Raw genomic sequence first — 27,903 nt, 5'->3', positions numbered from 1 at the left:
TAGAAAGAGGTTCACTGGAGAGTCAGGGACTTAGCAGTGAATCCCAGGGCTGGAAAAGCATGGAGTCTTCTCCAGTTCGCTTATTTTCCAAATGATGTGGCCGAGGCTTACAAAGGATCTGAGGGCAGGTCTGGGTCTGAAAGTGGGAGGTCACCCTGAGCCAGGCTGGAGAGGTCAAAGAGCTCTGTTGGCCGAGCTCAGCGCCACAGCGCGCTGTGCCAGGAAGACTTTATTCTGCGCTTCCTGAGGTAAAGGGTAAAGAGAGGTGGAGATAAGACAGATCTTCTCTCCACCCGTGTCCCTTTCCATATTCCCCAGGACCCCTTCCCAGGGACCGGGCCTGGCTCACCGTCTCTATCTGGCGTTTGAGTTCAGAGATGAGGCGTCCATATGAGTTAGCCAGGGCCACGGTATACGCCATCAGGATGCTAGAAGAGACGGAATGGAAGCTACTCCCCAAACGCCCTTAGAATATCTTCAACGTAGGGCTCTTTAGTAATCAGGAGTCTGGACCTCCTCCTTCAGACTCAAGAAGTCTAGTATCCCAGCCCCCTCCTTTCCTCAGACCCAAGAGTCTGGGCCCCCAGCCCCCTTCTCTCTTGGAAGCAGGCAGCGAGACCCCAGGTCAGACATGCAAACTCAGACCCAGGAGTCTAGGCCTCTCACCTGGAGATCAGCAGAAGGGGCACAGCAAAAGCCTGGGTCCCCAGGAAGAAGAGAAATTTCTGGGCAGTCTGAGGGAGCTTGCAAATAGACTCGGGGATCTCGGCCCAGATGGACGACTGCCCCCGGAATGGACCACACAGCTTAGAAGGTGGGATCCTGAAGTCAAAGACAGGCAGAGCTCAAGGATGGCCAAAAGTCAGAACCCTGGAGGAAGGAGGAAGGAGGGAGGGAGAGACAGGCAGGTGCCTCTCACACTTACAGGAAGATGCTATAAAGCACAGGAACGCTGGAGATGGCCAGACCCAGGAGAAGGACCAGGGGGAAGAAGAAGTTCACAGTGGAGGCCCGAAAGGTGCGGGAGGCCGGGGAGCAGGTGGAGAAGAGGGTGATCTGGTGGGGGGGGATGAGGGAATCTGAGCCCCAGACTCTCCTTCTCCACCATCCAGGAGCCCTGGTCCCTGGCCTCTTCTCCTCAGTCAGGATCCAGGAGCCCCAGTTCTTTTCCACTATCAGACACAGGAGTCCGGGTCCCCCCTTCCCTCAGACCTAAAAGTTGGGATGCCCTGGACCCCTCCTTCTCCCACATCCAGGAATCTGTCCTCCAGACCCATCCTCCGTCAGGATCTAGTAGTCCACGACCCTGGCATCCTCCCCCGCCAGGACCCAGTAGTCACATCCCTCAGTCCCCTCCTCCCCCCAGGACCCAGAAGCCCAAGCCCCCATACCTCCCGCTTCAGACCCAAGGGTGCCCCCCACCCCTCACCTTCTTCAAATAGAAAAGCAGCAGGAACTTGGCCGTGTTGAGCAAAGGCAGTAAAGGGCAGAAAAAACTCCCCACCCAGACCACTGTCTGTGCGTAGATGAGCCCCAGCACTTCGTCAGGCACCTGGAACTCCAGGGTCCCCGCAAAACGACCCAGCGCCCCGGGACAGAGGCCACACAGCAGCCTGAGGGGCGGGGTGAAGCCGGGCCGAATCAGAGGCAGGCCGGCCACGGGTTTCCCCGCCTTCACCGTCCCGCCCACCAATCGGAAGTGAGCATATCTGGGGGTGGGGGTGTGTCTATAGGGCGGGGCTTGAGGCGTAGAGGCAATCGTGGCAGTAGGGACAGGGCTGCAGGGAAGTGACTACCAAACTCGTGGAGGGGCGGGGTCTGCGGGCAGGGCAGTCAGAGGCAGGGCTAGAAAGGGACGGGGCGAAAGAGAAAACTGGGTGCTGGGCGGGGCCACAGCAAGGGGCGGGACTCTCACTTCCGAGGAAACTGGATGAGCAGCGTGACTGCCAGGCCGGTCAGGAGATCAAACAGCAGGAGTTTGTACATCTCCTGTCCCAGGCGAGTCTCCCAGCACTGAGGAAGGAAGAACGGGTCATAAAGACCTCAGGACCCAGACACCTGTAGACCCGAACGTCTGAGTCTCCAAACTGCAAGCGTATGAGATTCTATCAATACTTTCTCTGGGGGTCTTTAGTTTTTTTTTTAAATCCATACCCCTGTCCTCAAGGGGAAGGTATTCTAGCACCCCAAGCTCCCCTTTCCTCCCAAGCCAGGGGGTCCGGACCCACCGGGCTCCTCCTTTCCTTCAAGGACCCAGGAGTCCGTCCCCTCCCCCACCCCTCATCCTCACCGGAAGTTCTTTGTAATTGTAGCCACAGGTTTTGCACTCCTCAGCGTCCGCATCTCCCCCGCAAGTGATCTGATTCCAGAGAGAGAAGAGCAGGACCAGCAGGGAGGCCAGGCGGAGAAACACTGTCCTGGCAAGGGGAAGAGAGAGAAAGGGAATCAGCACTGACCGAGTGCCCACCACGTGCCTGGACCCTCCTGTGTGGAGCGTGCTCACAATTCTCCCCATTTCCCAGATGAAGAAAACTGAGGCTCAGTGACAGGAAGAGTCGGGATTTGAATCCAGATCCCACTGGATCCCATATCCTGACGATTTCAGTCTCTTATTTGCTACAACCAATGTCCCCCGACCAGCCCCACCATCATCCCCAGCCCACCCCAGGAGTCCAGAACCTGAGCAGGATAAAAACGATCTGGCGGCTCCTGGTGTAGCCCTCCAGTGGGGCAATGAGCTTGAACACCGGTGGCAGCACGAAGTTGACCCCGGAGATGAAGATGGACGGAAGGTAATTCACCACGAGCTTCAGCAGCGGCATTCCCTGGATACGAGGCTCCTCCTAGGAGGGAGGGTGGACCAAGAGAACAGGCTCTGGGGTCCTGCAGGAGCCATGCTTAACGTCCTCCGCCAGCCTCTTCCTCCTTCATCACCCTGAAGTCCAAACATAATCCCCACACGCACACCAATCCCTCCTCTCTGAGATTCCAGGAATCATAGGCCTCAATCTCCTCCACCCCTGGAAATGTAGGTTCCAGGCCCTTTCCTCCCCCGGGGCCCTCCACACCTGCAGCTCCACAGTGGCCCCTGTGGCCCAGTAGATGCCGTAGAAGGCTGCCGCAAGGAGTGCCACCACCGCCGTGTTGAGCAGCAACCGCACCGACCACACCCTGGCTTGTTGGCCCAGCGTCCGCACCGCAGCCTGGCGCCGCACCGCTGCTTCCTCCAGCTCCACCTAAGGAAGAAAGAGACGTCCACTTGGGTTCCATTACCCTAGGTGCAGCCTGTGGTCCAGAGCCCAGGCTCAACGGGAACCGATGCAGCACCGCCCCTCCAAGAACATCTATAATCCTTAGCTCAGCCCATCCAGGGCCCTCCAGGTGACAATTGAGATCTGGCTCCGCCCCCAAGGCCCCACCCAACACGTCCAGCTCCTCCCAGGACCCGCCCAGCACTCATGCCTGGTGCTTTGGAGTTACAGTTCTACTTTATCAAGCCCTTTCTGGCCACACCCTTCTCTTAACTTTGAACCGAGGAGCTTTAGGTACCGCCCCTTTCCTGCTGCTAGCTTTTTCCTGTACCCTCTGACTTCAGGCATCCTTGTAGTGGCCTTGGCCCCTTTCCCCCAAGGCCCGCCTCCTTAGAAGAAAGCTCCGCCCAGCATCTCTCTGGAGGCCCGGTCCCTGGCCTAGGCCCCGCCCATTCTCTCAACCCCGCCCCCTCGGGTGACATCTGGTTGTAGGCTCCCCCACCCCTAAGCGCACCTGCAACTCAAATAGGATGTTGCGCTGGCGCAGCCGCACGTGGACCTCCCCGCTGAGGCCAAAGTCCCAGGCGGAGAACACCCGGTGGCTGTAGCTGGTCACGGCCCCTGACTCAGCCAACAGCGTCTGCTTCAGCCCAGACACCGAGCTAAGAGAGGGGAGATCCGAGAGACAGGGTGTAGCAGGACAACCACAAGCAGGGGGGTACGCTTCTCCCCTTCTGGGGCAAACAGGGAAAATGAACTCTAAGACCTTGGGCATTTGGAGGCTGCTACCTGGTGGAGACACATACAGTCATTGTCGCCAAAGACCAAGAAAGAGATTGAGAGAGGCCCAGAGGAGTCCAGACACCCAAAAAGGCAAGACAGAAACCTAAGAGATAAGGACAGCTCTCCAGAGAGAAGAGAACAGAGACTCTGGGGAGACAGAGATTTAGAGGGAAGACTGAGACCCCCAAAGGGGGGCAGAGATTTCAAGAAAAGGGGACAGAGACTCAGAGAAAAAGAGATGGAAAAAGGCGGCGGGGGGGGGGGTGCCGGGGAGTCCAGAGACTCAGAAAAGGAGAGGGCAGGTAAAGGGACTGGAGAGAGGGGGACAAAGACCCAGGGAGGGGGTAGAAAACCAGAGAAAAGGAGAGAAACAGAAAACTGAGCAGGAAGGCTCCACACCCCCCTTCGCCGCCCCGGCTCTGGCCCCCATCGCCTCTCAAGTGGGCCCAGAGGCCTCCCACCTGCTCTCCCTGCTAACACGTGTGCCCAGTCTCCGCTCCCGAGCTAGTAGAGCCTTCCTTTTATGCGGATCCGATGGCATTCCCACTTAAAACCTATTCCGCAGCTTCTCTGTTTTTTGGCATGTGGGATCTTAGTTCCCTGACCAGGGATGGAACCCGCGCCCCCTGCAGTGGAAGGAAGGGCAGAGTCTTAACCACTGGACCACCAGGGAAGTCACAGCTTCTCTTTGTTCTTGAGTCCTAAGCTCCTTCATAGCATAGCCCCCCCCCCCCCCGCCGATCTGGCCCCCACCTACTTCTCCAAGCTCAAATCCTGTCCACCCTCCCAACCTCCTCCTCGCCTTTCCTTTCCCAACCTCTTTCCACCACAGGGCCTTTGCACTCACAGTCCCCTCTGTCTGCAATGCTGGTGTCTTGGCTTGTTCACCTGGCTGGCTCCCTCCCACCATTCCTGTCTTCCTCTACAGGTCACTTCCTCAGAGAGTTCTTTACTGGCCACTCCATCTAATGAGGGTCCCCACCCATTATTCTCTATCACACGGGGGGCAGCAAACTACGGCCCTGGGACCAAATCCTGTTTTTGTAAATAAAGTTTGATTGGCACACAGCCACAACCATTTTCCTACTGTCCACAGCTGCTTTGGCCCAGCAGACTCTAGTTGAGACAGAGACCACATGGCCTGCAAAGATGAAAATATTTCGTACCTTCATTTTTTTTTTCATTTTTTTATCAGAAAAGAAAATTGTGCTGACCCCTGCTCTATCGTATCCTCCATTTGTTTTCTATATAGTACAGCTCCCAAACTCAAATTGCTGACTTGCTTGTTTATTTAACAGTCTTATCTCGAAATTTCTCTCCCCTACTCGACTGTAAGCTGTATAAAGGTAGGGGGACCCCCATCTGGTGTTCCTGGGCCCTGTCACGGTGCCTGGCATTTAGGAAACACTCCTTTTTTTTTTTTTTTGCGGTTCACGGGCCTCTCACTGTTGTGGCCTCTCCCGTTGCGGAGCACAGGCTCCGGACGTGCAGGCTCAGCGGCCATGGCTCACGGGCCCAGTCCAAAAGGCATCCCAGAATCAAGTGGTCGAAAGCTGCACCCCGGATATTCCCCAACAAAACCTGTTCTTTCTAGAGCCCTCCCCATCTCAACTGACAGCAAACACCTGGAGTCATTCTTAACTTCCATCATTCACCACACCCCACATGCAATTATTAGAGAATCCTGTGGGCTTTCCTCTTAACATATATACAGTCTCCCTTTATATAAAGAACAAACGGGCCAAAGGCAAGCTATAGTGTCAATAGAAACAATGGTGGTTGGGCACGGGGGTGGGGGATGTAGTAAGCTGAAGAGACATGGAGGAGCTTCTGGAAGCTAGTCATGTTCTAGATGTGGATGGGAAATGTACCAAGATCTATACTTTGGTTTGTCCATTTTTCTGGATGTGTGTGTGTGTGTGTGTGTGTGTGTGTGTGTTGTCATGCCACGCAGCTTTCAGGATCTTAGTTCCCCGACCAGGGATTGAACCCAGGCCCCAGCAGTGAAAGCACAGCATCCTAACCACTGGACCACCAGGGAATTCCCTGTGATTTTTTATTTTTAATGAGAAATATATATGGTCAACTAATATTTGACAAGGAAGCCCACATACTCAGTGAGGAAAGGATAGTCTCTTCCATAAATGGTGTTGGGAAACCTGGATATCCACATGCAGAAGACTGACGTTAGACCCCAACCTTAAACCATTCACAAAAATTAACTCTAAACAGATTTAATACTTAAGCATAAGACCTGAAACTGAAAAACTCCTAGAAGAAAACAGAAGAAAATCTCCTTGACGTTGGTCTGAGCAACGTTCTTTTGGACGTGACACCAAAAGCACAAGTAACCAAAGGAAAAATTAATAAATGGGGCTACTAAAAAGCTTATACACAGCAAAAGAAACAATCCAAAAAAGGAAGAGGCAACCTACAGAATGAGAGAAAATACTTGCATATCATCCATCTGATAAAGGGTTAATATCTAAAATATAGAAAGAATTCATAGAACTCAATAGCAAAAAAACAAAACAAAACACCAACCAACCAACCAGCCCAAACAACCCCATTAAAAAATGGGCAGAGCAATAGAATAGACATTTTTTCAAAGAAGACAAGCAGATGGCCGACAGGTATATAAAAAGGTGCTCAATGTCACTAATCATCCGGGAAATGCAAATCAAAATCATGAGCTATCACCTCACACCTGTCAGAAAGACTGTCACCGGACTTCCCTGGTGGCGCAGTGGTTAAGAATCCGCCTACCAATTCAGGGGACACGGGTTCGAGCCCTGGTCCAGGAAGATCCCATGGAGCAACTAAGCCTGCGTGCCACAACTGCTGAGCCCATGCGCCACAACTACTGAAGCTTGCATGCCTAGAGCCCGTGCTCCGCAACAAGAGAAGCCACCGCAATGAGAAGCCTGCGCACTGCGATGAAGAGTAGCGCCCGCTCACCGCAACTAGAGAAAGCCCGCATGCAGCAACGAAGACCCAAAGCAGCCAAAAATAAAATATTAATTAATTAATTAATTAAAAAAAAAGAAAGGCTGTCACCAAGAAGGTAAGAGATACAGATGTTGGAGAGGATGTGGAAAAACAGGAACCCTTGTGCCTTGTGCACTGATAACGGGAATGTAAACTGATTCAGACACTAAGGAAAAAACAGCATGGAATTTCCTCAAAAAAATTAAAAGCAGAACTACCATATGATCCAGCAATCCCACTTCTGGGTATTTATCCAAAGAGAATGAAAACAAGATCTCAAAGTGATATCTGCCCCTGCACGTTCACTGCAGCATCATTCACAGTAGTCAAGATATGGAAACAACCTAAGTGTCTGTCAACAGATGATATATTTTTTATATACACACAATGGAATATTATTCAGCCATGAAAAAGAAGGAAATCTTGCCATTTGAGACAACAGGGATGGACCTTGAGGGCATTATGCTAAGTGAGATAAGTCAGACGGAGAAAGACAAATACTGTATGAGATATCACTTATATGTGGAACCTAAAAAAGCCAAACACATAGAAACAGATTAGAACAGTAGTTACCAGGGCTGGGGCGGGGGGTGCAGGAACTGGAGAGATGTGCGTCAAAGGGTACCAACATCCAGTTATAAAATGAGTAAGTTCTGGGGATCTAATGTACAATATTCTGCCCGTCGTTAACAGTGCTGCATTATATACTTGAAAGTTGCTAAGAAAGTACATCTTAAGTGTTCTCACCAAAAAAAGAAATGGTAACTGACTTGATGGAGGTGTTAGCTAACTTATGGTGGTAATCATATTGCAATATATAAAGGCATCGAATCAACACAGTGTACGCCATCAACCTACACAATGTTATGTGTCAATTATATCCAATAAAGCTGGGGGAAAAAAGAAATTCAATGAAAAAAAAAACTAAACTCAAAACTGACCACTTGTCACCACCCTGGTCCAAGCCACCTCTCTTGGTGATTTTTGCAATTGACTGCAATAATCTCATAACTATGCTACTTGCTGCCGCCTTGCCCTTAAGCTCTCTCCTTCCCTTTTCCTCTCCCCAGCTCCCCTCTCTTCCATAGAGCCACAGATTCTTTTCTTTTAAAACCTAAATCAGATCAGGATGATCTGCTCAGGCACCTGCAATGAGTCCCATCTCAGAAACAATCCCAATTCTTTACGGAATGTGGGCCCATCCCCTACTGCTCCCCGCTCTCTACTCGCCCCCCGCCTCTCTCTGATCCAGCCCCACAGGCCTCCTTGTGCACCCTGAAACACGCCAGCCCTGCTCCTCCCTTGCTCCAGCTGCACCCTCTGCCTGGAATTCCTTTCCCCAGGTATCTGAGTGACCAAATCCCTCACTTTCTCAATGTCTTTGCTTAAACACCATGTCCTCAATGAAGCTTCCCAGACGCCCTATTAAAACAGCAGCCTAGGGGCTTCCCTAGTGGTGCAGTGGTTAAGAATCCGCCTGCCAATGCAGGGGACGCGGGTTCGAGCCCTGGTCCGGGAAGATCCCACATGCTGCGTAGCAACTAAGCCCGTGCGCCACAACTACTGAGCCCACAAGCCGCAACTACTGAAGCCCGCGCGCCTAGAGCCCGTGCTCTGCAACAAGAGAAGCACCGCAATGAGAAGCCTGCGCACAACAGCAAAGAGTAGCCCCCGCTCGCCGCAGCTAGAGGGAGCCGGCGCGCAGCAACGAAGACCCAACACAGCCAAAAAAAAATAAATTAAAAACAACAACAAAACACACACACAAAAACAACGGCCTGGCCTTTTTCCGGTAAGTGGCCTGAGGTGACCTCTAAAAATGGTTCGCTATTCACTTGACCCAGAAAACCCCACAAAATCATGCAAGTCAAGAGGTTCAAATCTTTGTGTTCACTTCAAGAACACGCGTGAAACTGCCCAGGCCATTAAGGGTATGCATATCCGAAAAGCCGCCAAGTATCTGAAGGACGTCACTTTAAAGAAGCAGTGTGGATTTTTGGATGATGTTGATTCACTTTGTTATACAGCAGAGACGAACACAACATTGTAAAGCAATTATACTCCAATAAAGGTGTTTAAAGAAAAAAACAGAAAAAGCAATGTGTGCCATTCCGTCGTTACAGTGGTGGAGTTGGTAGGTGTCCCCAGGCCAAACAGTGGGGCTGGACGCAGGGTCGGTGGCCCAAAAAGAGTGCTGAATTTTTACTGCACCTGCTCAAAAATGCAGAGAGTAATGCTGAACTTAAGGGCTTAGATGTAGATTCTCTGGTCACTGAGCACATCCAGGTGAACAAAGCCCCCAAGATGCAGCGCAGAACTTACGGAGCTCATGGTCGGCTCAACCCATACATGAGCTCTCCCTGCCACACTGAGATGAACCTTACTGAAAAAGAACAGATTGTTCCTAAACCAGAAGAGGAGGTTGCCCAGAAGAAAAACCTGTCCCAGAAGAAACTGACGAAACAAAAACTTATGGCCGGGGAATAAATGCTGCAAAAAATAAACACACAAAAAAGTAAAAACAAAAAGCCCGCAACAGCCTGGGGAGTTCCCTGGCGGTCTAGTGGTTAGGACTCAATACTTTCACCGCTGGGGCCCGGGTTCAATCCCTGGTCAGGGAACTAAGATTCCCACAAGCTGTGTGGTGCGGGGAAAACAAAACAAAACAAAACGGCAACCTGGCCCAGTATCACTGTCAATCCCCCTCACCTGCTCTGCCTGTAACCGATCACCTTCTAACAAGCCATGCAATCCACTTATTAGGGCTTATTGCTATCACTGGTCTCTCCTGTTAAAATGTCAGCTCCCCCAGGACCAGACTCTGTTGGGTTTTTGTTTGTTCGTTCTTTTTTGCCAGCTGCCTAGAACAATGCCCGGCCCATAGTATCTGCTCAATAAATATCTGTTGCATGAGTGAATGAATGACCTCTATTGGTTTAGCATTCTCCCCTCCAGAAAAGATGTAATTAACTTGCTTGCTTAATATCTTACCTCCCCCACTAGACTGTAAGTCACAGGAGGGAGAAACTTCTCATCTTTATCCCTGGCCTGCAGCAATCATGAAGCATTTTAAAATTCGATTGCAACTCAAACGGAGAGAAAGGGGCCACAGAGCAAGCCTCGGGATTCTGGAGGAGGGCATCTATCACTGCTACTCCCTTATGGTCTGGGGGGCCTGGGTGTAGGGGTGTCACTGACCGGTGCAGGATGAGCAGCAGGTAGAGGAGGCAAATGGCAAAGGTGGAGCACAGGTAGGTGATGGCCAGGTGTGGGCGGCGCGGGTAGAACCCATAGAAGAGAGGAGACCATTCTAGAAAACCCTGGGGGAGGAAAGGCAGGGCAGGGGTCACCACGGGGCTAGGTAGAGGCAGGGTTCAGGGAGCCGGGCCATCAGGGTCGGGGGTCACTGAGGGCACCAAGGCTCAGAGCGGGGGCTTCCCAGGGACCCAGGCACGTACCTCTCCGGAGAGGAAATTGAAGAGATGGGTGGAGAAGGTGACCAGGCCCTGAGAGCCGGGCATGTAGGAGCCGCAGGGTGAGGAGGCGTTAGGGGCAGGGGGACCAGGGGGAGCCCCTTCCAACCAGGTGGGCAGCAGAATCATGCAGGCTGTAAACACGGAGGCCAGCACGCTGAGAAGCAGCAGGAAGCGCAGCAGCGAGAAGTAGGACTCGGTGCCGGCGCCAAACTGGCCTGCAGGGGGCAGCAGACAGGCCGCGGGCTCCTCTCTGGTCCCAGACCCCTCCTCCCTCAGACCCGGGAGTCCAGCCCCCAGCCCCTCCCCCCTCAGGCCCAGGGGTCCAGCCCCCAGACCCTCCTCCCTGAGGCCCAGGGGTCCAGCCCCCAGACCCCTCCTCCCTCAGACCCAGGGGTCCAGCCCCCAGCCCCTCCCCCCTCAGGCCCAGGGGTCCAGCCCCCAGCCCCTCCCCCCTCAGGCCCAGGGGTCCAGCCCCCAGCCCCTCCTTCCTCAGAGCCGGGAGTTCAGCCCCCAGCCCCTCCCCGCTCAGGCCCAGGGGTCCAGGCCCCCAGCCCCTCAGCCCTCAGACCCAGGGGTCCAGCCCCCAGACTCCTCCTCCCTCAGACCCAGGGGTCCAGCCCCCAGCCCCTCCTTCCTCAGACCCGGGAGTTCAGCCCCCAGCCCCTCCCCGCTCAGGCCCAGGGGTCCAGGCCCCCAGCCCCTCAGCCCTCAGACCCAGGAGTCCAGTCCCGTCCCAAGATGCCAGACCAAAGCCCACCGTACCTCCAATCCTCTTCAGCGTCCAATCCCAGGGCTGCACGGAGCGCAGGCCTTCCCGCACCTTCTCCTTGGACCTCCGAAGCAGAAGAGTCCAGTGGGTGGCCCTGGACCCCGAGCCCTGAGCCACTTGGTTCCTGGCAAGGCCCTGTCTGGGAGCGAAACAGAGTCAGACACAGAAAAGGAGGGGCCTAGTGACCCCAAATGGAAACCACCCACATGTAGAAACAACCCAATCCTTGAACCAGGAAGTTAGTTGAAATATATTCCTAACACGGGATACTCCATAGCAATGAAAAGAAACACACCTAATGCTTGGCATAGGAAGACAGACAGAAAATAGACTGCAGAGTTCGATTTACACAAAGGCACAGAGCAAACACAGTTAAACTCTTCTCTTTAGGGCTGCACACAGGTGGCAACACTACGAAGAAAAGCAAGGAATGATCCTCAGTGAAAGTCTGGGAAGAAGAAAGCGGGGGTGCCCTAGGTGGCGTTTACCTGGACCCTCACTTTGGGAAAACTCTTTAAGTTTCTACATGATGTCTCATGCACTTTTTTGTCAGCAAATACCATCATAAAGTAAAAAATGAAAAAAAAAAAGAAAAAAGAAAGGTAGGTGTGATATTGTGATTTATAATAAGAAATATATATTTGGTAGTGTATGACGATCTTACATGTGGAATCTAAAAAAACCGAACTCAAAAACATAAATAAATAAAAATTAAAACAAATAAACAAACCAAACTCAAAAGAGCGTAGGATGGTGTTTACCAGGGGCTGTGGGGGTAGGGTAGGGAAATGGAGACGTTGGTCAAAGAGAACAAACTTCCAGTTATAAGATGAATAAATTCTGGGGATTTAAGGTACAGCATGGTGATTGTAGCTCATAATACTGTGTTGTACACTTGAAGCTTGCTAGGAGAGTAGATAGTCAATGTTCTGACCACTGAAAAGAAATAGTAATTATTTGACATGATGGAGATGTTGGCTAGAACTACTGGGGTAATCATTTTGCAATATATCAATATAAGTACAGGGCTTCCCTGGTGGCACAGTGGTTGAGAGTCCGCCTACCGATACAGGGGACACGGGTTCGTGCCCCGGTCCGGCAAGATCCCACGTGCCACAGAGCGGCTAGGCCCGTGAGCCATGGCCGCTGAGCCTGCGCGTCCGGAGCCTGTGCTCCGCAACGGGAGAGGCCACAACGGCGAGAGGCCCGCGTACCGCAAAAAAAAAAAAAAAATCAGATCAACACATTGTACACCTTAAACTTGCACGATGCTGTATGTCAACTGTATCTAAATAAAACTGGAAAAAACTTTTTAAAAAAGAAGTATATATTCGGTCTTTGTCCTGTTTCTGGCACACAGTTCCTAAATCCTTGAATTTCCTAAGTGGCGACAGTGATAAAGGTGCGTTTTTTTATGTTAATGAGGTTATATCTCCAGGTAGATAGCGTCAGAATTGAGTTGAACTGTTGGACATCAAGCTAGTGTCAGAGCGTCGCTTGGTGTGGGGAAAATTCTCCACATATCGGAATCGGTGTCAGGATTATGTAAGGAAAAGGGTCAGTTTTCAAGGGCTCCCTGAAGAGTCACACAGGACCCCGTTCTCGGAAGGGCGTCCCACTTGCTGTGCTGTTTGAACGCTGTGCTGTTGCCATCTTAAAATGAGTACTAATTGTGGAACAGGAGACCCAGCATTTTCAGCTTTCACTGGGTACTGTAAATTATGTAGCGGGAGAGAGGCAAGAAAGAAATCAAAGAGTGATAGGCTTTGGAGAGGGGGAGGCAGAGACAGACATAAAGCAGAGAGGAAAAAAACCTGACAGTTTCAGACACCCAGAGAGAAATAGAGGCAGACAGCCTTGGAGGGACAGAAGACACAAGAGACGAGAACTTGGGAGAGAGAGAGAGGAGAAAGAATCCCGGAGGCAGGACTCCTTGGAATCAGAGAAGCACAAACACAGACTGGAGAAAAAGGAACCCAGAGGCAGCTCTGAGAGAGGCAAGGACCGACAGAAGGACAGAGTGAGATGGAGACAGAGGCTCCAACAAGTGGGAGGATGGTCCACACCTGGCTGGGAAGTGGGAGGTGGGCCTCACCTGTGTGCCCGTCTGGCCTGCATGGGCCACGGCAGTTCCCGGGAAGGGCCAGGCTCCTGCAGCTCCTTTTGTGTGGCTTCTGCAACGGACTGGATGCTCCTCTGTCCGTCCTCCTCCTCCTCCTGGGCCCCCCAGGGCAGCACCCCAGGGCCTCGGTACCGAAGGGTAGCAGCACTGGGGAGCTCATTAAGCACAGAGGACAGCGATGGACCTGGGGCAGGAGGACAGGTGGCTGGGAGAGTCCAGGCGTCCAGGCCCCCGGCCCCTCCTCCCTCAGACCCAGTATCCAGACCCCCGGCCCCTCCTCCCTCAGACCCAGGATCCAGGCCCCCAGCTCCTCTCCCCTCAGACCCAGGATCCAGGCCCCCGGCCCCTCCCCCCTCAGACCCAGGATCCAGGCCCCCAGCCCCTCCCCCCTCAGACCCAGGATCCGGGCCCCCAGCCCCTCCCCCCTCAGACCCAGGATCCGGGCCCCCAGCCCTCCCCCCTCAGACCCAGGGGTCCGGGCCCCCAGCCCTCCCCCCTCAGACCCAGGATCCGGGCCCCCAGCCCTCCCCCCTCAGACCCAGGGGTCCAGGCCCCCAGCCCCTCCCCCGTCAGATCCGGGAGTTTGGAATCCCCGGTCCCAGACACCAGCCCCATAACCCTGCCCAGCATCCAAGTGTGGCCCCTCCAGGCCCCTCCTACCCCAGGGCGGAGGAGTCCGCTCCTCAACTTCCTTTTCCGTCTAATTCCCAATCCTCAGATATCCTCAGATATTCCAGCCCCTAAGCCCTCTCCTCCTCCAAGACTCCGGGTCTCCAGAATCCTCCCCAGGACCCAGAAGTCCCAGCCTCTGGGTCCCCTCTCCCCCAGAGACCCGGGAGCCGAAGCCCCTCCCGCTTCGGCCCTGGGGTCCCAGGAGGCGGACCTCCCTTCTCCGCCTCCCTCAGGACTTCTGCCAACCAGGGGAGTGGGACCTGACCTTTCTCGGGCTCCCCTACCTGTTCTGGTCTCCCGGGGTGCCGGCCATCCCCCAGAGGAGGCCCAGGCCTCCGGTTCCCACATCGGGCTCTCTTCAATGGCCCCAGCCGCGGATCTGTTCCCGTCTCTAGGGCCAGCAGAGCAGGGACTGCCCCAGGTGAGGGAGGAGCCTGAGACAGGGAAATACCTGGCCGCCAGGTGGCCCGGAGGAAATACCCGGCACTTCCCATAAACTATCAGGGCCTCTGCTCCGAAAGGTCTCCTGGGAGCTGAAGTCCACAGATGCCTGCGTGGCTCCCGGGGGGATGGGTGGTAGCACATCACAGAGGGATGCGGGTAGTACAAGTCCCCCCACACTGATCATCCACAGACATTCCCACGTAGAGTCTTTGTGTGACACTTTATTAGGAGAGATTTACACATTCTGAGCCTCTTAGGTCAAAGGATGACAAGAGGGTGACAGGAGCGCTGGGACCCTTAGGTGGCTCAGATGGAACCTATGAGAACCATAGTCCAAAGGCCTGCACATATGCGCCTCAGCTTCTCCGTTCCAAGAGGGTTATACTCCGTACTGGTCTACTGAGACAAGAATGGAAGCGACCAGAAAGAGGTCCCCCAATCCCAGAGCCTGCCCTGAAGCTCCTAACCCCACACTGTGGAGCCAAGGAAGGGAAATTTGCCCAAGAAACCATGTCGCCCATCGGCCCCTGCTGTTGGGGGGAAAACGCAGCTCTCTCTGAATACCTGGCGCTGGGCAGGGACAAAGGGAGATTCTTGTCTGGACCGTATCTTGATTTTTACAGGAGGGGGGGCCTCAGGGCGGAGGCTTTTCCAGGCACGGCGCTGAGCTGGGGAAGCGGGAATCCTCTCCAGGCCCCCTGCCATATTCAGGACTCTTTCCGGGAAAGGACCGACGGCAGAGGAAGCGTCGTGACAGCTTACTCCTCCCGAAGCTTTCCTGAGGCAAGGCTGGTGGCGGGGGGCGTGGTCTTCCGCCGGCTGGGGCTGCCCCCACCTAGAGCCAGCCCCAGCCCGAGGGCCACCAGGGCCAGGACGTGGATGCAGAAGTAGATGGAGGCCCAGTACCGCAGGGTTTCGCCCAGCGAGAGCAGCACAAAGCCCATGCACATGTAGTCATAGGCCCGCATCTTCAGGAACCAGTGCACCCAGTCCCAGGCTTTCTGGCCCCTGGGGCTGAGCCGCCCCCGAAAGGCCGACTCCAGCTGGCCCTCAGCTGCCAGGCATAGCGGGATGGTCAGGAAGCTCAGGTAGTAGCCAGGGTGCAGGCCGTGCCAGTAGGCGCTCAGTAACATGGTCCAGGCGCTCCTGGGGGAGGGGCTAGGAATCAGGACCCGGAGTGCAGGCCCCCTGCCCCCTTCCCTGAGACCCGGGGACCCAGGCCCCCAGCCCCTCCTCCCTCAGGCCCGGGACTCTCTACTCGCTTCTCAGAAACCCCCTCCCAACACTATCTTCCCTCAGGACCCAGGAGTCAGGTCCCCAGCCACTTCCTCTTTGAGGATCCAGGAATATAAATCATGACCCGTGAAGACTCAGAAATCTCCAGCCATGGTCCCTTCTCCTTAAGGACTCCAAATGCTATCCCCTGAAGACCCACAAATTTAGGCTCTGATCCCCACTTCCACAGAGAACCCATAAACCAGAGCAGGCTTTGCCAAGGACTGTGGCCTGAGTTCCTGCCCATGGGCATCAAGTTTTCCCTCTGGCACATCAGGGTGTTAAAACTGCAAAAATAACCTAATGACAGAATGACACTGACCACCCTTTCCTGGGGGGGTGGGGGGGGAGGGCAGAGGGTGTAAGGGTCCATAAAAAGGTTGAATTTTCCCTGTTGCCAACAGGGAAGATCTTTTCCTCCTTCTCTTTTCTTAGGCCATTTCCTCGAAAAACCTGTTTGAGCATCTTTCCGTTATCCTTTGGATACAGATGGAAATCTCTGAAATGGTAAAGTAGGCCTCTAGAAAGTGTTACAGTCAGGAATGTTCTTCTCGAGGGCCTGGGAGCCATCTCTTTGAAGCCTAGGTGTGGAGGGAGATAGAGCCTGTCTCCCTGCAGCTCTGAGGGTTTATCCTAGGTGCCAGCTCCGAGCTGTAAACACCTGCTGGTCATAGAGATAGGAGTTTCATTCTTCCTTCAGATAAAGACACTTAACTGGCACAGGTGGCTACCCCAATCACCAGGTGAACTTGGGATGAACATGAGAGCACGCAAAGTGCTTGTGGAGTCCTCCGACATGAGGACCAGTTATGGTGTCTCTTGAGAACACGCTACGTAAAGGGCTCTAAGTGGCGACAGAGAAGACAAAAAGGGTGAGATTTCCAGACAACTAATAAGGACCTACTGTATAGCATAGGGGATTCTACTCAGTACTCTGTAATGGCCTATTTGGGAAAAGAAGCTAAAAAAAGAGTGGATATATGTATATGTATAACAGATTCACTTTGCGGTACACCCGAAACTAACACAACACTGTAAATCAACTATACCCCAATTAAAAAAAATAAAAATAAAATGGATGGATGGATGAACTGTTAAAAAAAAAAAAAGGCTGAGCTTTTTTGGTAATCTTGGTAATCTCAGCAGTGGGTTACTTGAGCCATGCCTCGAAATCTGGTTTAATGCTTATTCAATAACTGTTGTGGGTTTTTTTTTCTATTTTTTGGCCACGCCGCGAGACATGCAGGATAATAGTTCCCAGAGCAGGGATCGAACCCACGCCCCCGGCAGTGGGAACACGGAGTCTTAACCACTGGAGCGCTGGGGAAGTCCACAAAACTGTTTTCTTTCTTTTCTACCTCTGGTGGAGAGAGAATGCTCTGTGTCGGCAGAACTGAAAGCGGTTGACGGTAGGACACACATCAGCGCAAGCCTGGCATCTGTAACCTCCACGTGTGCACACCTGAGCTCTTGGCCGTTCCGCCACCTACTCTTCTCTCCCTGCTTCGCTGCCCCCCTGCCCCCCACAGTGAACACTCTCCAAAGAATCGTCTAGGCTCCCCCTTCCGTCCTCTCTTGAACCCTCTCCAATCCAGCTTTCACTTCAGCCCTCCACTCTCCTCCGGTCAAGGTTGCCGGGGGCTTCCTCCCATCACGTCCCACCCAGTGGTCACACTCGCCTTCAGCGTACTGGAGCTCCCGGCACCTGCAGACACACAATCCCCTCCTCGTTCCTTCTCTCGGCTTCCTTCTGGGAACGAATACTTTGCCGATTGTCCCCCCGTGTCACTGGCTGCATCTGTGCTGGCTCTTCCTCCTGGTCCCTAGTCTACACCAGGGTTTCTCAATCTTGGCACTACAGACACCTGGGGCAGGATCATTTCTCGGCGCGGGGTGGGGGGGGAGTGGGGGGAGGTGGAGTGCTGTCCTGTGCAGTGCGGATTGTGTAAGAGCATCTCTGGCCTCCACCCACCAGATGCCAGTAGTACATCCCCATTATGACAAAAGCGTCTCCGGACATTGCCAATGCCCCCTGGGGGTGAAGCACAATCGCCCCCCCCCCCCCATTGAGAATCCCTGGTCTAAACGATGGCACGCTCTGTGCTTCGACCTGAGGCTCAGCCCCAGAGCTTTAAGTATCATCCACACCTGCTGACGCTCACCTGTCCACTTCTTACACCAACCCTTACATTCATTACACACCAGAATCACAACTAACTGCCTAGCCAACAACCCCGGCTGGAAATCTAACAGTCACCCCAAAGTCGGGGAGACTAGACCCAAGGCTAGCTTCCTCATCCTACCCACTCCTGAAACTTCCTCCTGCCCAGTTTCCCCTCCTCAGGAAACAGCCCTTCTGTGCTCTACCATCACGCACAACCCATCACCTGGGCATCGAGCTGTTTCCCACCTCCACCTCTCAAATGCATCCACTTTTAGGCCACTGGTCCCTACTCTAGGATACCATCAATGCCCACCGGGCCAGTCCCTGCTTTATTGCTTGATCCCCTCCCCCACCTTAGCCCATTCCCACACAAGGTCGGAGCAGATCTTTAAATCATAAATCAGATCACACACCCAGGGAAGTCTAGCTCCAGAGGCACCATGACTGACTTCTTCATTATAAGAACGTGTCATGATGTATCCTGACCTCATCTGGTGACACTCGGCAGGTTGCCTAAGATCAGACCTCTGATCCTGGGTCTCTTCATCTTTAAAATGGGGATGATGAGAGCTCCTACTTCCTAAGGTTGTAAAGATAAGTTTATCTTATCTTTACAGAAAGTCTCCACTCAAGAAATATCAGCTGAGCGAAGGATAATACAAGCTAATCATCAGGCCTCACATTAAGTGCATTTCACACTTTATCTCACTTATTTCTCACATCAACCTATGAAACAGGTAACAGCATTACCCCCATTTAAGAGTTGAGGAAACTGGGTTCGGGGGGGATAAATTAGGAGTTTGGGATTAACATATATACACTACTATATTAAAAATAGATAACCAACCAGGACCTACTGTATAGCACAGGGAACTATACTAAATATTCTGTAGTACCCTATAAGGGAAAAGAATCTGAAAAAGAATAGATAGGCAACCACTGGTGGTCCAGTGATTAGGACTCCGCGCTTTCACTGCCAGGGCAGGGTTCAAATCCTGGTGGGGGAACTAAGATCCCACAAGCTGCTCAGTGAGACCAAAAAAAAAAATAAAAGAATTAATGTGTGTGTGTGTGTGTGTGTGTGTGTGTATACATATATATATATATATAACTGAATCACTTTGCTGTACACCTGAAACTAATACATCATTGTAAATCAACTATACTTCAATTTTAAAAAACTGGGGAAAAATGCATATATGGGGAGGGTGGGAGGGAGACACAAGAGGGAAGAGATATGGGGATATATGTATATGTATAGCTGATTCACTTTGTTATACAGCAGAAACTAACACACCATTGTAAAGCAATTATACTTCAATAAGGATGTTAAGAAAAAAAAGAAGAGGTAACTTTAAGAGCTAGGGGATTGTTAATTGTGTTTGATTTTGCTTTTGGGAAAGAGATTGCCTTTTCCTCTTTTATTTCTACAGTCCATGTTTGGGTGGGGCCCCTGCTCCCACAGTTTGTTTAAATTTTTATGTTTACTAGCCAGAAGTTACATAAAGGTTTACAAAGCAGAGTGATTATTTCAATGGCTTCCTCTTGCAGTATGCTGGAGCAATTAATCTTGCTGGGCTCCAAGTAAATGGCTGTCTCTCTTGAGGTTTAGTCAAGGGTAATTAAAGTAAGCATTTGGAATTTAAAAAAAAAAAAAAAAGCATGTACGGGAATTTTTGAAATTAAAAAAGTTGAGGAAACAGGGGTCAACGAACTCCTTAAGGTTTCTTAGTAACTGGCAGGGTTAAGATTCCGGAAAGTCTAGCTACTCAGTCCACAGGACTCAGTACACTGCGTTTGTGGAGCGGGGCTGACTTTAAGGAGGTAGAAACGGAAGCCCAGAGAGGAGGAAGAATTGACCCCGGAATAACGCAAATCAGAGCCAAAGCAAGGCTCAAGAAACTACAACTCCCATGAGCCTCAGGGGTGGAGGCCCAGCGGGGGAAGACGCAGGCGACCCCACGGGCAGCTGGGAGATGTACTTCTGTGCCGTCCTCCGAGACAGTTGGGCTCACCTGAAGACGTAGGAGCGCGCGGGCGCGCTCTTGTAGATGTACTGCGCCAGCCACCACTGCACCGTCATGTTCCAGTACCTCATGCCATCCCGCACGCGCACGCAGAAGTCTGTGCCATAGCAATCGATGTTGCGGATGGTCTCATAGTCGTACTCCGTGGAAGCCGCTTTCTCCGGACTGGGGGGGTGGGGGGGGGAGGATGAGGGTGGGGGACAGACATGCAGCTCAGCCAGGCCCCCTCCTGACTCTGGCTACTGTCCCAGCCCCGGATGCTAAGGAGGGGATCCTGGCCAGGCAACAGTTCTCTGGCTATCACGTTTGCTAGGGCAACAGGGGAGGGGTAGCCCAGACTGAGCGTTTTTGGGAAGTGCACAGTTCATCAGCAATAGGGTTCTCCTCTTTGGTAAGGGGGCCTGCAACAGCCAGGAAAAGTCTGGAAGGGCCACGGTTGCTAAGCTATGAGTCCTTAGCAACCTGACCTGCCAATGGTCTCAGATGCTAGGGAAAGGCCGTTCCTTAGCAACCAAGCTCAGCATATTCAGAGAAGCCTCCAAGTAGTCCATCCTAAATTGTTGGACACTTCGGTTGTTAGGGAAGCAGCATCCCTAACAATGAGGTGGTCCGTGGTTGCTGGGGAGATGTTTTAGGCCCGCCTGACACCTTGATGGTCTCTGTTGCTAGGGGAAGGGCATTCCTTAGCAACAAGGCCTAGGATGTTTAGAAAAGCTTCCTGAAGGGGCCTTCTCTGGCTATTGGTCCCCAGGATTGTTCTATAAGGGTCATCTCCAGTAATACTGTGGTTCCTGGGTCACTGGTGCCAACCCCCCCCCCAGAAGTGGGGGATATCCTCGGCCCACCTGAACCGTTGGCAGCTTCCGATCATGGAAGGGGGGCATCCATTAGGGGCGGGGCCCAGAAGGTTTAGAAAAGCCTTCAGTTCCTGCTTGGCATCTTCTGGGGGATACCTTCTACTATGGCAGTGGCAGGAAATCTGCAGGGGGGGCCACCTCCCCTGCAATGGATGGCACTTTGTGACTACTAGGGGATTGCCCAACCCTTGTAAGAACGAGTAGCTCAGAATTTACACCAAAGGGCTGCTTTCCCAGCCCCAGCCTGAAAGCTGACCATGACCGCTAGGGACAGAGGGACAGGCCATTCCTGGTTGCTAGGAGTGCCATTTCCCTAGTAACAAAGGAGCAACATATCCTTAGCAACAAGAGTCTGTAGTTACTAGCTGTGTGACTTATCTAGTGATGAAGGAGCTAGGCGGCTAGTTTTGCCAGCAACAAGGCTAATTGATAGTTACCAGGGGATTTCCTGGGCAACAGTAGGAAGGCGACTTGCAGTTGCTAGGAATGGTGTCCCCTCTGCTAGAGGACAGCACGGTCAAGGATGCCATTTCCATAGAAAAAGAGGGCAACAGCAGGCTGTTACGTGACGACATCCCATGGGGAGGGGTGTGCTCACTCCCAGCAACAAAGGGGCAGTTCAGGGGATGCCGTTTCCGTAGCAACAAAGAGCAGCTTTCTGGCAGGAAGGGGCAGTGCTGTTGCTAGGGAATGTTCTCCCTAGCAACAAAGGGCTACTCCTCACTGCCCAACGATGGCACCCTGAGCAACCAGGAACAACTGGGTTACTGGGGTGTCGCTTCCACGGCAACAGAGGGACAGCGTGTGATTGCTGTAACACCTTCCTTTTCCTAGCAACAGAGAGCAATTCACCATCCCAAGGGGGGACAAGCGCTAGCAACAGGGGGCAATCCGTACGTATCAGGACTACTGTTTCCTTAGGACAGGGGAAGGCGGGCTGTGGTGGCTGAGGGTGACACTCTGCTGACAACAGGTGGGAGACCTGCCCCCCCCTGCTCCCCGCTATCCTCCCTGCTAGGGGCAGGGCCAGCCCGCGGTGATTGGGCCTGCCGGGTCTTGGGACACCTCCCTCCCGCCGCCTGACCTGCTGGGGGGTGGGCATTGGAGGGTGGGGCCGCCCCCGGCCCGGGCTTTGGCGGCCACGGGGTAGGCCCCGAAGCCGGCGGCAATGCAGCCGCACTCGGCGGCAATCCAGGCCACGTAGAAGCGCATGCGGAAGGCGAAGAAGACGGGGATCATGTAGAAGAGGCGGGCGGGCAGCGGGCGGGCGTAGAAGGCGTCCTCACGCACGGCCTCCAGCGGGAACAGGTGGGAGGAGAGCAGGAAGAGCAGGCCGAAGAGCGGGGCCGGCCAGGCGCGCCGCAGCAGGGGCCGCAGGCTGGGCACGGCCCCGGGGAAGGGCTGCTCCAGCCAGTCCAGGTACGTGCGGTAGCGGAAGAACGGGCCTGCGGCGGGAGGCAGGGCATCTGGTCAGACACCGTACACATGGGGGGCGGGGAGAGCTCCAGTCTCGGGGCGGGGTTGGGGGACGGGGAAGATGGACCAGAGATTCGGGAGCTGAGGTGGACCAGGGAGAGAGGAAGGAGAGAGAGAAGCAGAGAGGGGAGTGGGGGTATGAAACCCAGAGAGAAAGGGACAAGGAAGCGGAGAAAGGGGAGGACAAGGGACTCGGCAGGAAATAAAGAGGGACACACACTTATGGAAAGGGACACAGAGCCTGAGAATGAGGGGTATGGAGACACGGAGACAGATGGAGACAGACAGACCGGACCTGGAGGGATGGGGCTGGGGGTGAGCTGGGTATGAAGGAGTGACAGGAAGTGCAGCAGTGCATGTACAGAGGAAGAGTGGTGTGAGAAGAAATGAGAGGGTGGTAGGGGCGGGACCCTTGGGGGATCTGATGAGGACTTTGAGTTTTGTTCTAAGCGCTAGGAAACCAGTATTGGCTCTCCCACCAGGGAAGTGCTGGATTATCATTATGCCTTTTCATGAGACCCCTCTGGCCACTGAGCAGGGAGGGGCTGCAGAGGGGCAGTGTCGGAAAAGAGGAGACTGTTCTTGGCCTAGGGAGGGAGCAGAGTGGGGTTAACAGAAGTGTTAAACGTCTTACACGTCACAGAAGACCACACACTGTATGATCCCACTCATAAATGTTCAGGATAGGCAAATATATAGAGGTAGAAAGTCAGTTAGTGGTTTCCGGGGAATGGGGGCAGACGGAGGCTTGAGAGACGACGGCTCTTTGTACAGGGTTTTGACGAAATTACATGGCAGTGATGGTTGCACAGCTCTGTGAACAGACTAAAAGCCAGCAAGCTGGTTGTGGTTACAAGCAGGTGAGCGTGGTGATCACAGCTCAATACAGTTGCTAGGAACACCTTCTAAGAGGTCAACATTAGTGAAAAATATTTTCTGAAACTAAAAATGGGATCATAACCTGTGAATGCTCGTTGCCCGGGCAGCAGAAATGTTAGGGTGATGTAGATCTTTCTCCTTTTTATCTCCTGTTTGCTCCCCAAAAGTTATAAGGAATCACTGAGGCTGAGAACAGTCTCTACTCTGGAGGGGCCCTGGGACCAGGCGGGAGAGTCAGACACGGACTCGGGCATAGATGCTTACCCTCAGAGCAGCAGATGCTGGAATGGAACGTGGGAACATGAACAGGCACCAAACTCCAGGCAGAGGATGGAGACAGAGGGTGAGGCGCTGCGGAGGCAGGCCTGCGGGGCGGGCACGCTCACCTGTCATGATTCCCACGTAGCAGTAGCTGTAGCTGAGCGTCTCCATCAGAGAGGGTACGTCAGGCAGCAGCCCCAGGCTGGGCCCCTTGCTGAAGCCTGAGGCCATTTCCTTCCTCTGGGCCACGTGCAGGTCCTGTACTTCACTGGCCAGACTCACCAGCTGGGAGGAAGGGGTGTAGGGAAGGACAGGTCAGACCCGGGCTTCCTCTCACCCACCTCCCTTTCACTACCTCTCTGGGCAGCCAACAGCTGCTGCAGCCCCGCGCAGATGGGCGCTGAGGCTCTGCTCTACACGGGCAGCTCTGGGCACCTAGTCGTGAGTAAGGGCTTCTTGGTGACTCTCGCAGGGCTCACTCCTGGACCCCTCTGTCTTTTTTCTCTGAGTTCCATCTTTCTGGGTTCTCCTGCAGTTTGTGACTTTAGATACCACCCACAGTGTAACCCGGTGGGACTTCTCCTCCAAGCCCCAAGCCTTTTCATCAGCTGCCTCTAGGGAATTCCCTGGCGGTCCAGTGGTTAGGACTCACGCTTTCACTGCTGGGGCCCAGGTTTGGTGATCCCCGGTCGGGGAACTAAGATCCCACAAGCCATGTGGCGAGATCAAAAAACAAAAGAGAAGAAGAAAAAAAAAGCTACCTCTCGTCATTAATACTTGATATCTTCCAGGCACCTCGAATTGAACACATCCAAGGTACAACACGGTATTAGCCTCTCCCCAAAGTGGGTCTTCTTCTAGTTTCTGCCATCAGCAAATACCACCACCATCCAGTTAATTGCTTAGGTTGGAAACCTTCCTCACTCCCCGAATCGAATCCCTTAAGTCTCTGGAGTCTGTCCCTCTCGCTTTGCCTCCACCACTGGGCTGAATATGTTCGGGCTCCTTCTTCAGATCTGCTCTCTACCCTTCTCCGCACAGACCCCAGGCCGGCTCAACATCCACGGGCCTGTGTCTCCCAGCTTCCCCCTGGGTTTAGTTGGCACAGAGCCCCAGGCAGAGATGGAGGAAGGCAGGAGTGAGGCTTGGGTTTTTATTCCCTTGTATTGATAAGATCACCTTGGGCTGGCCGTGACCCTCGATAACCTTCTTGAACTGGGGGGCTCTACCCAAGTCTTCTTCCTTCCCAGCTCCACTACCTGCCCCTCCTCTCGTGCCCTGGGGCCCAGGACCTCTCCCCATCCCGCCCTCAATCTCTCCTAAATGCCGGGCTTCCTGGTGGGGCCCTGACTGACCTCCCCACAGGCCTGCATCAAGCCACCACTGTTCGCCAGCTGGACTTTGATAAAAGAGTCCCACATCACCCCATCTTGCCCTTTCTGCTTCAACTCGCGCAGCATCGGGAGGAAGGATGTTTAAACCTGTGAATCTGGTCACACTACCTCTTCTGGCAACAAATCAAAAAACCTCTTGCAGTGGATCTTGGGCCCTCACAGGAAGAAGTTGGGACCCCTCACCTTAGCCAACGGGGCCCTGCATGGTTTGGCCTGGGCTGCCTGTGCTCTTTCCCGCTCCTGATGGATGGTCCATGTGGCTTGTCCACTGCCGATGGGACTCAGCCTGCCCCCTTCCACACACGCTGGTCCCTATGTCCCGAAAGGCTCTTTCTCCAGCTCCCGATGGGAACACAGGATGCTGAGGAAACCTCATTCACCACCTCACATGACCGTTCTGTTCACTGATACGTAGCACATAGCAGGAACGCACGACTTTACGTTCCCGCCGGGGGTGGGGCCTGGGAATCTGTTTTCACCCATCTTCCCAGGTCATGGAGAGCCGGACGTGGTGTCCTGGTTTTGTGTCCTTAACTAAGTGCTACCTCCCCAGAGCTGGTTGTCCTTTGCAAAATGGCTTGCTACAAAGATGCACTTTAGCTCAGACACCACATGGCACCCACAGTTATGTAACTTTGGATACTTCTTTACCTCGGGGAAGAGCTGAGAGGTGAAGCCCCGCCCCCGGCAGGGTGTGTGGGAGAGACCATCCCCCTTCCTCTGCCTCCCACGGAGTGGCTGGGAGGAGAAGGTAAAGTTGGGGTGGTTAACTGGCACACCGCGAGGGCTGGAGGGGAGTCTGACCTTCAGTGTCAGCAGCAGCTGGACGGCATTGGTGAAGGGTGTGGGAGTGGGCAGGCCCAGCAGGCTGAGCGCTCGGAAGAAGAGCAGATATGAGAAGGTCCAGGCTAGGGCCAGGGCGTGGCAGGAGCTGGGCAAAGGCAAGAGGCGTGCTGTGCTGGGTGCAGGGGTGCAGGACATCTTGCCTCAGCCGCCCCTAGATTCCAGCTACAAATCCTTCCCCACCTCCCCACGTTCAGAGACAGAAGATGAGGGGCGGCGGGTATGGAATGAGCACGACTGAAACAGCCACACAGAAATGCGCAGCAACAGAGAAGAAAATGAGAAGGGGGTTAAGAGAGGCTTCAGGGTGAAGACCCTTCAATCCTCCATTTTTTCTGGGAGGGAGGGAGGGAGGGAGGGAGGGAGGGAGAGGGAGAGAGGGGAGGTGGAGAGAGAAAGAGGGAGGGAGAAACAGAGAGAGAGAGAGAGAGAGAGAATACCAATACCAACGGTGGCAGGGCCAGCAGACTAGTAACGTCCTCCTCTCTCCTGAATCCACGACATGCATGTAAAGGACCAGGACAAACACACAGGGACAAAGACCCAGAAAAAGGCAGGAGAGGAAGAAACAGACCAGACAAATGACACAGAGAATCTAGAGATAAACAAGAGACATCCGGAGATGGAGACAGAGAAAGACCCCAAGGGGAAACAGGTCGCTTCCTCCACCCCCTCCATCTCCCCCTCCTCCCCCCACCAAATCCTCACCAGGGCTGGGCCTGAATGAGCGCCCACGTCCCAAGGATGGTGACCAGAGAATGCAAAGTGTGGGGACCACAGGTGAACAAGGTGAGCCCTAGGCCCACAGCTGCTGCCCCCCATCTCTTCAGCCCAGGTCCTGCAGGGAGAAGGCACAGCATAAGCATGGAACCTTCCAGGGGTCCCCAGCCCGGGCCCCCCCCCCCGTTTATTTTCCACTGGGGAGGGAACCTGACTCACCAGCCTTCTTAAAGAGGAAGCCGATGGGGATAGAGATAAGAAGAACCACTAGATATGTCCATTCTTCAGGCGACATGTTCTGGGGGAGGGGCAGAGGTTCCCAGTGAGAACCCAGGAGTCCGGGCCCCCAGCCCCTCCCCCTTAGAGGATCCAAGGATCCACAGCCTCCCCACCCAGTCCCCAGTTGTCGAGGATCAAGGAGTCCTACCCTCAGCTCCTCTCCTGGGACAACACAGGAATCCCGACCTCCAGGCCCTTCCTCCTTCGAGGATAGAGGAAGCCACCCACAGAACCCCTCTTTTGAGAACGCAGGCCCCCAGCTCTCTTCTCCTTTGAGAACCCAGGAATCCAAACCTCCCGGCCCCCTCCTCCTTCGAGTATCCAGCAATCCAGCTCCTCTCTTCTTATCCCCCAGCCTCGCCCTCTTTGAGAATCTTTCTCTCCAGACACCCTGCCCCTCTCCGAGAGGGCCTCAGAGGAGCCCAGGCCTCCAGCCTCCACCTCTTTCGGAGCTCCGGTTCCTTCTCCCGTCTGAAACCCAGAGAGCGGGCCCGCTCCCGAGCCCCACTCCCGTTGCGCGCACCAAGCGCGGGTCAGATCCGCTCCGAGCAAAGCCACAGGCGGTTACGCCACCCGGGACCTCGGCCGCGCTCCCGGCACCGCCCCCGCGCCTCATCAGCCCGCCGATCCGCAGCGACCCCACACTGTCCAGACCCCTCCCGGTCTCCGGGGCGCCTCCGCACTCCGCGCCCACCGCACCCCGGCCCAGGCGTGGCGGACCCACCTGGGCCCGCGGCTCCGCGCCGCCCGCAGGGCAGGAAGCAGGCGAGCAGTCCTGGCCCGCGGGCCACCGCGGGTCCGCCACGCCTACCCCGCCCAGCACGCCCCCGCGTCTCCAGCCTCTTTCGGGGCGCCGGCTGGGCTGCGCGGCCCGGGGCCGGTTGTGCAGCGCCTGGCAGTCTCCGGGCTAAGCAGGGAAGGAGCCCGGACTGGGCGCAGGGAGCACCAGTCGGCAGCTGGACCCGGACTCGGTTCTACCGAGCTGCGAGCACGCAAAGGGGAGGGGCTTCGGGCTCGGAAAGGGGTGGGGCCAGAAGCTTCGGGCACGGAGGGAAGCGACCGAACCTGGGAAAGAGGCGGGGCCTGGAGCTCAGCGTTCGGAATGAGGTGGAGCCTCCGCTTCTGGTTCCTTGGGACAGAGTGTGGAGGCGGGGCCACAAGCTTCGGTTTTCTTCGGAGGTAGTCGATTCCTGAAGGTCTCTGTTCGGATGTAGGCGGAGCCA

General features: G+C 54.2%; 3 protein-coding genes across 4 annotated transcripts in view; all 3 read right to left on the bottom strand.

Moving 5' to 3' along the window:
- NLRP12 (NLR family pyrin domain containing 12) overlaps positions 1-27,903 on the bottom strand; it is a 726,895-nt gene that overhangs the window by 320,353 nt on the left and 378,639 nt on the right.
- TMC4 (transmembrane channel like 4) lies at positions 175-14,646 on the bottom strand. The gene is made up of 15 exons (XM_065898966.1): positions 14,346-14,646; positions 13,363-13,573; positions 11,261-11,406; positions 10,481-10,713; positions 10,221-10,342; positions 3,766-3,913; positions 3,069-3,236; positions 2,680-2,843; positions 2,291-2,417; positions 1,916-2,013; positions 1,430-1,613; positions 926-1,056; positions 667-822; positions 350-428; positions 175-243 (listed from the first exon to the last, which is right to left on the bottom strand). The coding sequence occupies exons 1-15, from the start codon at positions 14,644-14,646 to the stop codon at positions 175-177; spliced, it is 2,337 nt and encodes a 778-aa protein (XP_065755038.1).
- On the bottom strand, positions 15,233-27,652 carry MBOAT7 (membrane bound O-acyltransferase domain containing 7). Of its 2 annotated transcripts, XM_065899646.1 has the most exons (8): positions 27,405-27,652; positions 26,621-26,699; positions 26,390-26,519; positions 25,643-25,769; positions 23,570-23,729; positions 21,913-22,273; positions 19,960-20,136; positions 15,233-15,651 (listed from the first exon to the last, which is right to left on the bottom strand). In XM_065899646.1, exons 2-8 carry the CDS (start codon positions 26,694-26,696, stop codon positions 15,264-15,266), a joined length of 1,419 nt encoding a protein of 472 aa, XP_065755718.1. In that variant the 5' UTR covers positions 26,697-26,699; positions 27,405-27,652; the 3' UTR covers positions 15,233-15,263. The 2 variants fall into 2 exon arrangements, with proteins under 2 accessions (XP_065755718.1, XP_065755719.1); XM_065899647.1 differs by lacking the exons at positions 25,643-25,769; positions 26,621-26,699; positions 27,405-27,652 and having other exon boundaries at positions 15,264-15,651; positions 26,390-26,503.

This window comes from Phocoena phocoena, chromosome 20, assembly GCF_963924675.1.
Source record: "Phocoena phocoena chromosome 20, mPhoPho1.1, whole genome shotgun sequence".
Lineage (NCBI taxonomy): Eukaryota > Metazoa > Chordata > Mammalia > Artiodactyla > Phocoenidae > Phocoena > Phocoena phocoena.
Note: the sequence above shows the minus strand (reverse complement) of the source record. Positions and strands in the feature narration are given on the sequence as shown.